At 35.9% G+C, this 14,238-nt stretch overlaps 1 protein-coding gene, 1 long non-coding RNA gene and 1 pseudogene across 2 annotated transcripts in view; 1 reads left to right on the forward strand and 2 right to left on the reverse strand.

Annotated features, from left to right (window-relative positions):
* Positions 1–1,746: 1,746 nt before the first annotated feature.
* The window catches only part of LOC115966866 (4-hydroxy-3-methylbut-2-enyl diphosphate reductase, chloroplastic-like), a 55,998-nt gene continuing 43,506 nt past the window's right edge, over positions 1,747–14,238 (reverse strand). The window contains exons 2-6 of the mRNA XM_031086010.1: positions 4,929–5,003; positions 4,731–4,836; positions 4,554–4,648; positions 4,014–4,199; positions 1,747–1,779 (exon numbers count right to left, since the gene is read on the reverse strand). Of these exons, the coding sequence (XP_030941870.1) occupies positions 1,747–1,779; positions 4,014–4,199; positions 4,554–4,648; positions 4,731–4,836; positions 4,929–5,003 (495 nt within the window). The remainder of the gene's footprint in view (positions 1,780–4,013; positions 4,200–4,553; positions 4,649–4,730; positions 4,837–4,928; positions 5,004–14,238) is intronic.
* Positions 3,489–3,906, reverse strand: LOC115968262. The gene is made up of 2 exons (XR_004086719.1): positions 3,795–3,906; positions 3,489–3,644 (listed from the first exon to the last, which is right to left on the reverse strand). It is a non-coding gene; the product is annotated as an uncharacterized LOC115968262 (long non-coding RNA).
* LOC115968261 lies at positions 12,278–13,583 on the forward strand (annotated as a pseudogene).

Raw genomic sequence — 14,238 nt, forward strand, 5'->3', positions numbered from 1 at the left:
GGCTAGAGAATACAGATGAAAAAAAATTCACCAATACCCTAAATTCCTTTTCTAGTAATGTCTTCAAAGAATCATCTTGAAGACATAACAACCTCTAGATATTTAATACACAGAGTAATGATAGGGGCAATTTTTTTTTTTTTTTTTCACAACCTATTTCACAATTTGGTTTGGTGTTATGAGTGGTGCAACATCAATATCATATAGCCCGCATTATTTTTATTGTGCATTGTTATGTCATTAATCACAGTACATGTCACCTTAGTTGTGGAAATTGTTGCGTCAATGTCACTAAACTAATTGATTCAAAAATTCAAAACATGCTAGTCACAACAACCATCTGATTACACATGCTACAAGACCTCTTCAAGTTTGATGTCGAACACTTTGATAAAGACATCCTCAATAACCTAGTTAAAATCCAAAAAGACATGTACATGTATCACTTCCATAGCCAATATGATTAAAAATTCAGTATGGCATATAATGGTTGGGATATACCCTAGCTTTTGACAAAGGATTTCCATGGTTAAAACAACATTCTTTGACAGTAAGAAAAATACCTTATCTGAAGTAGAATAACCAAATGTTACACCAATTCTTAAGGGACCTATGAAAAAAATTTGTTAAGGGACCCACCAATCCACATGTGATGTGTGAACAATGAAAGTTGGGTACCGCAGTCAGTTGCTAGATATGGATAAGAGGGCATCAAATATATATGGTGAGCTACAACAATGGTTGAAGATCCTAACATGGCTAGGTTAATAGATAATTGAGCATGCCATGACGTTGTTAGGATCTCATATAGGCCCTTATGTCCATGCCCTGTAAATGGACCTTTATGAGCCTCTAAAATATCTCTTATACCATGACCAATGCCCCAATTGGTCCTATACATGTGACCCGCTATTAGGAAAAGAATCGCAATAGCTAAATGATGGTGCTCTGGTAGAAAAATTTCTTCTAGAAAGTACATATACTTCTTTTTTTTTGGTAAAAAAAGGATAATTCATTCCAAATTAAGAAATAACAAGAGGTTATGGACAGCACCTATTAACATACAGACCAGAAACATAAAAATCAAGACAAGATCGAAGTTCCAATGGAGGAGCTTCATACAAAATAAAATCAAAAGATTCCTGTCTTCCCATCCTTGCTAAGCCATGTGCGCATCTATTTACTTCCCTATAATCGTGGCTAAACCATACCTAGGAAATCTGGGTAGCCAGTTGCTTGCAATCATCAAGAATGGCAAAAATAATAGTGTTAGATTGGTTCAAGAAATTGGGGACACTTCCTTTGGGTTGTTGTATTTGTTTCAGAAATGAGACAAGCCTAGAACACTTTTTCACCTGTGTCCTTTTAAAATAAAAAATTGCATGACGTACAAGAGGGGCACTTATCTTTTATTTGTTTTTAATTTTAATCTTAAACACTTATCTACTCATCTTTTATTTGCTCTTTTAGATCTTATTCTTGGTTTGTATTCTAATTTCTAAACATCATATATTAGTTATGAATTCACTTTATTATCCTTTATTGCTCTTAAATTTATATATGTTTAACATTAAATGAACAAAAATGCTTAACAATATTTAAAAATAAAAATGCATTTAATAATTAATTAATATATGCATCCCCGTCATACTCGTCTTCTAATTTTTCAAAAATCACCATGTTGACATGTCGTATGGCCGTACCCTTACTTGTACCCATGCCTGTATCTATGTCTATGTCTATGCTTCATAGGTTTTCTTTCTCAACCAACTCCCCATGCTATTGCAAATTCACATTTAAAAAATGCACACTCCCTTTTTTTTGGGGGGGGGGGGGGTGGGGGGGAATGAGAAAATATTTGGAATTTAATATCAGTTGAATATTGGAAATCGATGCATTCACACTCACATTCAGCTTATATTGGAACGAACTTGAGATATATATATATATATATATATATATATTTGTGGATTAGGATTTATAAATTAGAATAGGTACTCTCAAGTCTCAACTTAAACTTATCTTTTCCCATTCTTATGTAAGTGCACCGAAATGAACAAAATAAACCAAAGTGAACCGAATAGACCAAAGTGAACCAAAATGGATCGAATAGACCAAAATGAACCAAAGTGGATTGAATGAACCCAAGTAGGCCGAAATGGACTGAATAGATGAGTTAGGATTTAGAAATTAGAATATGTACTCTCAAGTCTCAAGCCAAACTTATCTTTTCTCATTCTTAAGTAAGTGCACTGAAATGGAACGAATAAACTGAAGTGAACCAAATAGCCCAAAGTGAAATAAAATGGACCGAGTAGACCAAAGTGGTTGAATGAACCCAAGTAGGCTGAAATGGACTGGATAGGTGAATTAAGATTTAGAAATTAGAATAGGCACTCTCAAGTCTCAACCCAAACTTATCTTTTCCCACTCTTAAGTAAGTGTACCAAAATGGATCAAATTGGACTGAATAAATTGAAGTGGACCAAATAGACCAAAGTGAACCGAAATAGACCGAATACACCAAAATAAAGCAAAGTGGGCCGTTGATTACATCACTATCATATATTTATATTCTTAAAAGTCTAGGGGAACACACCCTTAACGTACATTTTACCATAAATAATACTCACGTCAAGTGTTGATTGAATTAATATTCACAAATACTAGTGGGAAAGTGATGAAATGAATCATACATCGACAAATATGTAAGTTGTATAAAAATAAGAGGCAAAATGAACTCGTTCCTAGCATGTGAAATGCAGTAACATCCCCAGAAAAATTAGAAGAACATCACTTTCCATCACGTGGGGCAAAAATTATATAGGCCAAGGAAATTAAATTCAGGACACCATTATTTACTGATTTTCAAGGGTTTGGCCTATTTTCAACTACTTCTCTGCACTAAAATTTGCTCTCTCTCTCTCTCTCTCTCTATTTATTGAGATGTTTCTCGCGGACAGCTGTATCTTGGCTCCAACCATCAACTGAACTAGTTTTCGTGCATTTTTGTGAAAAGTTCAATTGATCAAAAAGCAACTTGGACATACTGTTTACACCAAGTGAAAGTAGGTAAATTGAACAGAAGTTTCGAGTAGACCAATAAGCAGACTTCACTCTCAAAACTGATGACAAATTCACCAATGCCCTACACTCTCTTAAAGTCTCTTTCCAGTAAACGTCTTCAAAGAATCAACTTGAAAACATAACCACCCCTAGATATTATGTACACAAGTAATGTTAGAGGCACAATTTCTTTCGCAACTTATTTCGCAAGTTGCTGAGGTGTCAAGTAGTGAGTATTACAAAATCATTTTTACTTGGCTCACCACTGACTGACATCACATTTTACCAATCACAACATACCACCTTAGTAGTTTTGAAAAATTTTGGGTCACTAAACATATTAATTAAGAAATTCAAAACATGATAGCCACAATAACCATAACCTTTCAATACAAAATAAAAATTTGATGGTGCATTGGGACTGCATAACATAGATTCTTCAATTATACTCCTGTTTAGTTGTATGCTTACACTGATACTTTGGCAAATGTATACATCTGAAGCTAACCTAATTACATAAGTTGCAAGGCCTCTTCACGTTTGATGTCGAACACTTTGATAAGGGCATCCTCAACAACCTAGTTAAAATCCAAAAGGATATTATTATATCACTTCTATAGCCAATATCATTAAAATTCAGCTTGACATATAATGGCTGGGAGTTACACTAGCTTATGACAAAGGATTGCCATGGTAAAAACAACATTCTCTGACTATAATAAAATTACCTTATCTGGAGTAGAGGCACCAGATGTTACACCAATTGTTATGGGACCCTCTGGTAGAAAGTTTTCTTTCTCAACCAACTCCCCATGCTATTGCAAAGTCACATTGAAACAATTCAAAGAAGTATTTAAAGAAAAGGAAGTGGGGGAGAGAGAAAATTGGAAAAAGATTTGAAATTTAATATTGATTGAAATATTGGAACTCTATGCATTCACACTCACATTAAGCTTATATGCGATTTTGTTGCCAGGACCTATTCTCTTCTCACTGTCAATCCAGTATGAGGGGATTCCACTTTCTTCTGCAATCTCTTGTAGGTGCGAGGTACTGCTTGAGTTCCACCCACCAATCACCAACATTAGATCTAAATTTTCCTCTACCAGCTTGTACATTGCATCTTGGCGCTCCAGACAATGAAAAAAATTACTAAACTAGTTGAAGTCCACCTGAAAAATCAGAAAGCCTGGACATAAACATATTGAGTGGCAGCTGTCTCAAGGCAGATTAGCTTTTGGCTAAAATGCAAAGTTGGTTATGCTACACAAGGGCATATGAGTGGGTAGATGAAGATCTGCTAATGGGTGTTAGGAGAACATCTTCTCTCTTCCTTCATTGTATTTTAGTACAGGCAACAAGGAGGATAAGGTGAAGATGGAGATCATACGAAGAACGATTACATATTCTTAAAAATGTTGAACACAACATTTTTATATAATTTTAATGGAAAAGCAATACCATGAGCCAAGAAAGGAGAAAATTACTTGAGTAGCATCACAAATGGTATTGAAGCTTAAGAAGTGCTCATTAACATTTTCCACTCCATACTTGCGCATCATTGTCCTTTCTACTAATTTACCTGTCAAATGATTTTTTTCCTCTGTGGGTAAGTGAAAACTATATAAAAATAGAAACTGAAATAGTTTAAGTGCATAACTAACCAATCTCTTCTGTTTCTCCCTTGAGCATTGTTGTCTGATTTGCAATGCCAAGCTTTACCAGGTCACTATCTGGATCAAACTCCTTTGAAACTGCATATTTAAATTTCTGCAGGAAAAAGCCAATAATTATCACTAAAACCTTGCATTATACCAAAAGTAGTTGACATTAAAGCTCAAATCAGAAACAAAAATCTGTATCTTTAGAAATTCCTCTTTGGTTGAGCTTGATCCATTAAGTTCACCCCCAAGAATGTAGTCACACACATACATTGCCTGTATTCGTTAAAAAGTTCATAGTAAAAGCATATTTCTTGAACAACAATGTATGTACAGTTCTACACCAAAAACAATGAAATATAATAAAACAGAGTAAAATTATTATCTGCATCTTGGACATACCTCTTCATATTCTTGACAATAATATACTTCCCAGCAAAAGATGCAGCTGCTACTGTTTCCTCATGAGCATATTTACCATGAATGATTGAGGTGTAATCTCCTTTCTTGTGCTTCTCAATAGTATTCCAGACCTACACACAAATTTATTAAGTATCATCTGAATATAAAAAGGAATACTATTTTTTTTTTTTTTTTAAATGCATGACAAAACAGAGGCCAATATCTGCAAAAGGTACCTTAGACACCCACGGGCAAGTTGTATCAACAATTTGTACATTTTTGTCACTCAAAGTCAACATCTCATCCACTGCAGCTCCAAAAGCAGGCAAAATAACAACATCACCCTTACCAACAACTTCAAATTGCTTCTTCCCTTCCTCAAGGGGAATATTCTGCACTTCCATCTCCTCCAAACGCTGTGATAAAGATTTAAAACTTCATTAGCAAAATTAGTTAAAACCAAATATAGGACAAATACCATATAAACCAATGAGGAACTTCTTCGCAACATATTACACAATATCCAAACTTAAGGAAATTCCCTGAAGTGCCTAGAGAAAGGACTATTTTCTTAAAAAAGTCTCTTATTATGCAGTCGGTAAAGTAGTAAACTAATGACTAACATAATTATCAGCTATATATAAAACATCAGTAGTTTCAAAAGGCATATAACCACAGTTGACTACTTCCATTTTTCTCAAAATTCAGCACCAGAAAACAGCAAAAAGAAACCAAAACTGGGCAATTTCCTTTCAAATTCAAGCGTATGAAGGCCAAGTATAAGATTGAAAGACCTTATTAACAGTCGGGTTGTGAATAATCTCATTGGTGACCAAATTCCTCTCATCCGGAAACTGTTTCCTCGCCTCATAAGCAATCTGAACAGCCCGCTCAACAGCCCAGCAAAAGCCATACGCTTCCACCAATTTCACAGTAACATTTCCCCATTTATACTCATATCCATTCTCCTTCAAAGTCTTTATGATATCACCTGAAATTTCCTACACAAAAATATTAGCACAAGAACTAAAGATGTTTTTTTCTGAGACTGATCCCGGCGTGCCAAATTATGCTGGATTTGGGGCTCTAATGCTCACAACTTGCATAAGTTGTCTATCATATTCACAGGTCAAATTTCTTTACTTGATAGAGGTTTGCTGTATATGTTTCAAAACTTGTAATTATATACCTGAATTTTTATCAAGGTTCATAATAGTGTTATGGTTGGTCATACTAATCAGGCTATGATTACAATTTACATATTGATGCCTGTCATAATAATCAGGAATCTCACTTTTATTATATCTTTAGTAATAAACCAAAGTTGGAATGTTTTTCTACTCTAGTCTAATCTAAGTATATATGTGTGTGAAACCCCCTCTTAGAAACTTAAATCCCGACCCTTACTCTCGACACCCTACAAGCACACCCCACAAGCACTTATACTTGTAGGGGATACAAATTTATAAATTGTAATTCCCGGTCTATCTCTCATCATCTATTTTTGAGTAATTTTTTTTTTTTTTTTTTTTTTCCTAAACTAATTTTGGGTAACTGAAAGTGTTCATATTGTCAAATTACTGTAATCTACAAAAGGGTAATTAAAACAATAACTCTAGGCAGAAGCAGATATCTAGTTCTTGAGCCAGAACTAAGATGAGAAGTGGCCTCTAGTGAACAACAATTGGGAAAAAACTTAAGATTGTGCAAAGCTTGAAACATGCCCTAACATCCTCAAAAAAGGTGTCTGATTACATACCTACTATATTTCAGCATGCATGTGAAATATGCCCTAACATCCTCAAAAAAATTAGAGGACCATCACTTTCCATCATATGGATATTACCCAAGAACTATAAGTCAAGAATTTCAACAACTCTGTTGTTCTAGAATTATGATTTTTCTCCTGTGTGTGTGTTAAGATGTTTCTCATTGACAGCTTGTGCAATTGTCTTTGGAACTATCAACTGAGCCATTTTGCTCTTCTTTATGAAACTTCTAATTCCATTCTTTTTTTCATCTCCTAATACAACAATGACGTAGCTCAATTATTAATTCCCAATTGATAATCTTCATCGAATCATACAAAGTAATTAACTACTTGGTAAACAAATTATTTAACCAATTGCAGATAGAAAAAATATTGTTAAGCATTGAAAAGAAGAAGAACAAAAAGGACTAAGAAAAAAGTGCATTTACTGATGTACCGATGATAACTACTTTTGAGTACAATCACAGCAGAATTTACTGCCAAAACTGATAACAAATTCGTAAATGCCTCCTTTCCATGATATCTTTGAAGAAAAAAAACTAACGGCTAGATATTATATTCCATGTTCATTTTCAAAACCGAAGGCTGTCAGATCAGTAAACTTAAGTTTAGAATACCAATTTAGAACCTCATTCTCTCTCCCTTATGTGTGTGTTTGTGGCTTAGTAATATTATTCAGTCTCACTTATAGAGAAATCAAGATTCAAATCTCCCACCTAACTTCTTTTAAAAATGAAAAATTTTAAAAATTAAAGAAAAAAGAACCTTAAGAAATCAATATAAGATAATTGATCCCAATCACAGACTTACTAAGTAGTGTCCCAAGATACCTTCCTCCAAATCAATGGCAACTCTATGAATTTTTTTTTAGGGTGGTCACTAAGAAATTTAAATTATACAAAATCTAATAAAGCGATAACTTGAATATTTGCTACAATTGCGAGTCAAGTCACTAAAGAGAGCAAAATTGTTGCGATTGCAAAGCCAAAAAAAGTATAACTGTCATCACTATCAAAGTGAACTCACAACCACAATATTTTTCATAGTACCATTTTTAAAGGAAAAATGAAATTAGAAACTATTTTATTGAATATGTTGAATGATCTACAAATTTAAATGATTAGCGATTTTTATCTTTTTGTTTTATAATTGGTTTTTTGTTGAAAAATTTGTTCACTTGTTGTTTGGTATTGTCTTGTTTTTGTTTGGTTTATGTTTGTTGTTATTTAGGCTAATATTTATTGTTGTTATTTAAGATTTTTTTTTAAAAAATGATAAAAGGGATTAAGGATTATGTTTGGGGGGCAGAATTAATTTTGGAGTAATGTTATGTCCACCACATTTTTACAATAAATCTTATGCAAAAAAATGTTATTGATGGGTAAAAAAATAATATCAGTATTTGGGTCAAATTAGAATTAGCAACAACTTATTACATTGACTTTGTTGTGAAATTATTGTTAAAATGTTGTGAATATTGCATTACTCTTATTTTTGTTGAACCCAAATTTTTGTAATTCTCAAGTCGGGGTATTCAACATTTTTATTAGATTAGTCACAATAGGTTAGTTTAACATATAATATTTTTTTAACAAGTGTATATATACATTTTTTTGCAAGTCAGGGTGGTCCTGTGACCACCCTAGCTTGCATGTGGAGTCGGCAGTGCTCCAAACCAAAATGAATTTATCATCTAGGATAATTAGGGATGTAGAAAAAGTAACAAGTACACAGCATATCATACCAGCAATATGTGAACTAAAGGACGAAACAGAGGAGCATTGACCCCCCCTCGGGACTCTGCCCCCGCCAAAGCATAGCACAACAAATGAAGCCTCTCAATCGGTAAGTTGGGTCAAGAGGTGGATAGAATTGGAGCTTACATCCATTCCTCATCCGATTCTGCAACTGTTGAACCATCTTTGCCAATGTTGGACCAGGATATAAAACTTCCACATTCCAAATGGCAGTCAACCAACGTAGTTCTTCAGGGGGCATAAAAAAAAAAATCACAACACTCGATGATCAAACGTTGAAGCCTTGGCATTTCACCTTTCCCCATAGAGCAATGTACAACTTGCATTTTTGCCATTTAAAAGACTTCAAGTTGACAAAAACTTCTTTCATCACAATCGACGGTGATCTGATGATGGCCATCTCCTACTACTTTGAGTATTCGAAGGTTTGTAAGGCTACCCAACACTCTCATCACGCCACCACCAAATAAGTTTGCGCCTACAAATATGGTTATCTTCGTGAGTGTCAAGTGGAATGAAGTTGGACTTGAAAGCAACATAAGTTCATAAATCTTCAAAGTTTGTAAATGCCGCAAAGGATGGAGGCTTGACAAAAGTCCTGACTCCGTCCATCTTATAGAATGCAATTCTAATTTTCGTACATTAGGAAATCTGGCCTTGGCAAAGAGACTCTCAATGTCTTCATTTATAGCTATACCAGTAAGGGCTTGAATATTCGGTAAAGTCACTGTATTGTCAGTTCTCGGTAGAGATGTTGGCCCATCCAAGTACAAATGTCTTAATTTTTGTAACTTCCATATCCCTTTAGGCAAGCATTTTATTTTATAATTTGTCCTTTCAGAATTTCTCAGGTCCAACGTCTCTAGATTCCGAAGGCTGCATATGGAATCTGGAATGACATGAAGCTCTCCAGATTAAATGCTCAAGTACCTCAAAAGGATCAGGTTTTCAATTTTGTTGGGGATAAAACAATAAATGCCCATATTACTAAGCTCTACCACCCGAACCAACTTGTTAGTTTCACATAGCCATTTCAAGTAGTTGCTTTTATCAAGAGGACTCTCGAGCTTGACAACCTCCCTAAAGCCTATGAAAGAACGACTATTTGAAGGCTCACAAGGGTTGGAAGAAATGTATGAATGGTTGGCACTGTGGATGGAAATTCTACGGGATTTGCTCATGGGTGAAAGGTTAACATTTGAATGAACCTCAAGAAACTTCTCTTCGGCACTCACTGATATACAGAGGTCAGAGGTGTCGTAGAAGATCATGGATACGACATGTTTTGACTCCTCCATCAAGCCTCTTCGTTGCTATTTGAATCAAGCTTTGATCAATGAGTTCCTCCAAGTAGTCCTCAGCAACATCCTCCATATTTCGACTCCCAGTTTGCTGTATGAATCCCTCAGCTATCCAAAGTCGGATTAGTTGCATCACTGGTATCTCAAGTCTTTTGGGTAGATACCAAAATATAGAAAGCATGGTTTCAAGTGTTTGGATAGGTGGTTGTAGCTTAAAGCCAATATGTCTCTGCAAAATAATTTATTTTGATCCAGATACCAATTGACATGGCCAATCAATTTCAACCATGTTCGATGTGTTTTCTCCTTATTTGCCAAAAAACCTCCCAATACCACCATTGCAAGTGGTAAACCATGGCAACTTTCTACAATTTGTCTCCCCAGAGTTTCAAGTTCCGGAGGACATGTATCTCCCCGAAACACCTTCTTAGAGAAGAGCTCCCAACTTTTATCTTGGTCAAGTAATTGGAGTTCATAAGGGGGAATATAAATACTATTATTATGACTACTTGCATGTAATGCTACTTCTTTTATTCTGCTAGTAATCAATATTCTACTTCCATTCAAGTTTTTAGGAAAGGCATTACTTACCTCATTCCATACTTTAGTTTTCCAGATGTCGTCCATGACAAGTAGGTACCTCTTGTCTTTCAAGTAATGGAACAATGCACTTTTCAATTCATCGTCATTCAAATCTTGCAATCCTTCACCATTCTTTCTGTAAATACCTCACACGAAACCCGACAAGGAATTTCTCAATGTATGGTCTTGTATGTGTTCCAAGAACTCAAACAACGCCTTTCTAAATTCTCCGTCATTCATTTCTACGGTACCTTTCAAGTCTTCAACTAGTGTCCCTTTCAGTTTATCCTTGTTTAGGCTATACTTAGTTTCCAAACCATGGAGTAATTCGTCTTTCAATTCGACTTTCAACATAAATTTTTTCAGTTTTGGCATTGGTGTCACATCCTTCAAAATTTCAAGCAACAGGTCTTTGATTCCATATTCTTGAGAGACATAAACCCACCCTTGGACATCAAAGTAGTTCTTGACATTATTATTGTTGTAGATCTTCCTAGCAAGAGTGGTCTTACCTAGACCACCCATGCCAATGATTGAAACAACGTTATCTTGCAAATTCCCTTCAATAAGCTGCTTCACCAATGCCTCTATGTCATGACCAAAGCCCACCACATGATCTTCCTCTACATATCTCCTGCGCCTCTGCAGTATCTCCTCGGCTTCTGCATCTCCTCCAGATGATTCAGCTATTTCTATGCCATACTTGCTTCTATTGTTGTAAGTTTCCTTGATCAAGTTCTTGATGCTCTCTATCTTCTGTGCTACCTCATGAAGCGCGATTGCTTTGTCAAAGAAATGGATTACCTTCCTCGGCTTGCTTCTTTTCCTGTGCTTGGTTATTGTCATGATGAATGTATCAATAACATCCTCAGCCTCATAGGCTACGTCCCTGATTTGGTTGACCAACTCCTTCACCAAGCCACTGTCATGTCGCTTCCCTTCAGTATTTTGGAGGAAGACGTTGACCAGAGACAGCTCGTTCTTAAGTAATTTGACTTGATCCTCTACTCCAGCTAGCAAGTTTGATTCTTGGGAAAGCAACAGAGTCAGGTTCTGCAACAGGAAAGTCACAACAGCGTCTGCCATATCTGCTTATTTCGTTTCTTTGTGAGTAAAACACTAGAACTTGTACAAGAATTACAGATTTTTTTTTCTTAAGGAGATAATCCGGAAGGGTGAAGGAAAGTGTTTTATTCATGTTGACTCAATGTCATGTGGACTTAGAAGTTGGAAATGAAGGTTTGGAGTGAAGATGAAAATTCTTGGCAGGAACATTTTGTGGTGCAAATTCAATTATGTCCTGTCACCTGTGGGACCAATTTGCTTATGATAGACACGCAATTTGCTATGATTTTGTTTCACAATGGTTGAAAGTTGAAACTAATTGCAGACCCGCGCTAAAAGTAAAGGCACGCTATGAGAATGAAGGAGACACTGAGGTTTCTTATTAACTCTTGATTACATTGATATACAGTGCTGACAGATTACCAACTATCAACTAACAACACTAACCTCCTAACTAATTAATCAAATGAGAAGCGTTACCTTCACAATATTTTCACTACAAATTTAAGATAATAAATTGCTATTGATTCTAATTTAAACACACCATTGAATTTATTTTTTTGTCCACCAGTAATAGTTAATAGGGATAATTATATTTTACTCACATGTGATTTGCCTCTAATTTGATTTACCTATCCGTGATTTCAATTTTGACACTTTATCCACCTGTGATTTCTTCAGCCGTTACTCTAACAAATAATATGTCAAAAACAAAAGTCCAAAGAGATCAAAACACTCCTCACATGAAGAACATACACAAACATGAAGAACATACGCCTAGAAAACTATACAAATCAAATCAAGCAATACCGTTTCTGCCTAACTCTCATCGAAACTCTCATATTCGCTCTCTCCCAAGTCAAATCCCAAGCTGTCCATAGCTCCGCACTCATCACCACCGCCCACGGCAAATTCTTCTCCAACGGCTTCGACCTCGCATGGGCCCAATCCGCTGGCTCCTCCTTCGGCACCGTAGATCGACTCCACCATTTGGTCGCTTCCTTCAAACCAACCGTAGATCGACTCCCCAGCCACTCCGCCGTCGCCGGATTCCTCCTCGCACTCAACCACGAGTCCACGACTACGTCCTGATGAGGCGCGATCGGGGCGTGCTGTACATGAGCGAGGTCGATATTGGCCTCACTTTCCCAGATTACTTCACAGCTCTGATGAGGTCAAAGATCAGCTCTGCCTCGGCTCGGCGTGATATATTGCTGGTCGGGAGGAAGGTTAAGGGAGAAGAGGCGGTGAGGATGGGAATCGTGGACTCGGTGACGCACGATAGCGAGGAGAGCGTGGTTGAAGCTGCAGTGCGCCTTGGGGAGTAACTGGTGAAGAGGAAGTGGAACGGTGAGGTGTATGCCGAGATCATAGCTGTGTTGGTTAGGTCTTCGTTTTCATAACTGGGTTTTTCATCGTGTTTCATGGCTGGGTTTTTCATGGTGCTTTCTTGGCTGGGTTTTCATAGTTGGGCTTCATTTTCATGGTTGGAAAATTAGTGGATTTTCGTTTGGATACTGAGAAAAAAATGGTGGGAAGAAATTTCTATTTGAGTTCTTTTCTTTATTTCCGTGCTTGTTTCCATGTGCTTGGCTTCATTTGGATTTTTGTTTTGATTTTTGATTTTTTAGTCTTTATTTGGAAAGAAAATCTTGATTTTTTGGGGAAAAATTTGAATACCCAGAAAATAGATCAAAACAAAAATCTTAGATGCTACAATGCAGTTTGAGGTGTTGCAGTCTGCTTTATTTTTGTAGATTTATTGCCTTGGATCTAGGATCTTAGTTTGGTGAGCAAGTTGGATGGTATTGCTTGATTTGATCTGTATTAGTTTTTTGGACGTATGTTCTTCATGTTTGTGTATGTTCTTCATGTGAGGAGTGTTTTGGGGGGTGTTTGGTTTGTAGTTTTAAACAACCATTTTCAGTTTTTAAACAGTATTTCACGCATTTCAACGCACTTTTTCACCCACACGTATTTCCACAAATATTTTCAAACAACAATTTTCAGTTTTTAAACACATAAACCAAATGGGCCCTTGATTTGTTTAGACTTTTGTTTTTGACATATTATGTGCTAAAGTAACGACTGAAGGAGAGGTGAGTTATAGATCAGTAATGGAGAAAATCACAGGTAAGTAAAGTGTCAAAATTGAAACCACAGATAGACAAGTCAAATTAGAAACAAACCACATGTAGGTAAAGTGTAATTATACCTGGTTAATAACAACTTGGGGCTTAAGATTTGTTGTTGCAGTATGATGAAAATGTTTTGACATAACATTTTTCCTAATCAAATAGGTACACGTGGTAAACCAACTAACTCTGTCTATACTCTATCGTTTCTCTCAAAAAAAAAAAAAAACTCTGTTCTATACTCCATACAAAAAATGACACGGTGGAGATCAAAGACTAAATGTAACGACTTGTAGCACAGCTCCAGTTCTTGTGAGAAGATGATGAATGACATGTCGTAAATACCCAGTTGGCTACACGACTTGTAGTTTCTTTTGCTTTCCTTGAAAATATTGTAGGACGGCCAACGAGGAGGATAAGGAAAAAGACATGTTACTATGTTAGTGTGTTTTTCCTTTCTAGTATTTTCCCTTCATTCTAATTTCCTTTCCATTTTTC

Source organism: Quercus lobata, chromosome 11 (assembly GCF_001633185.2).
Source record: "Quercus lobata isolate SW786 chromosome 11, ValleyOak3.0 Primary Assembly, whole genome shotgun sequence".
In the NCBI taxonomy this organism is placed as follows: domain Eukaryota; kingdom Viridiplantae; phylum Streptophyta; class Magnoliopsida; order Fagales; family Fagaceae; genus Quercus; species Quercus lobata.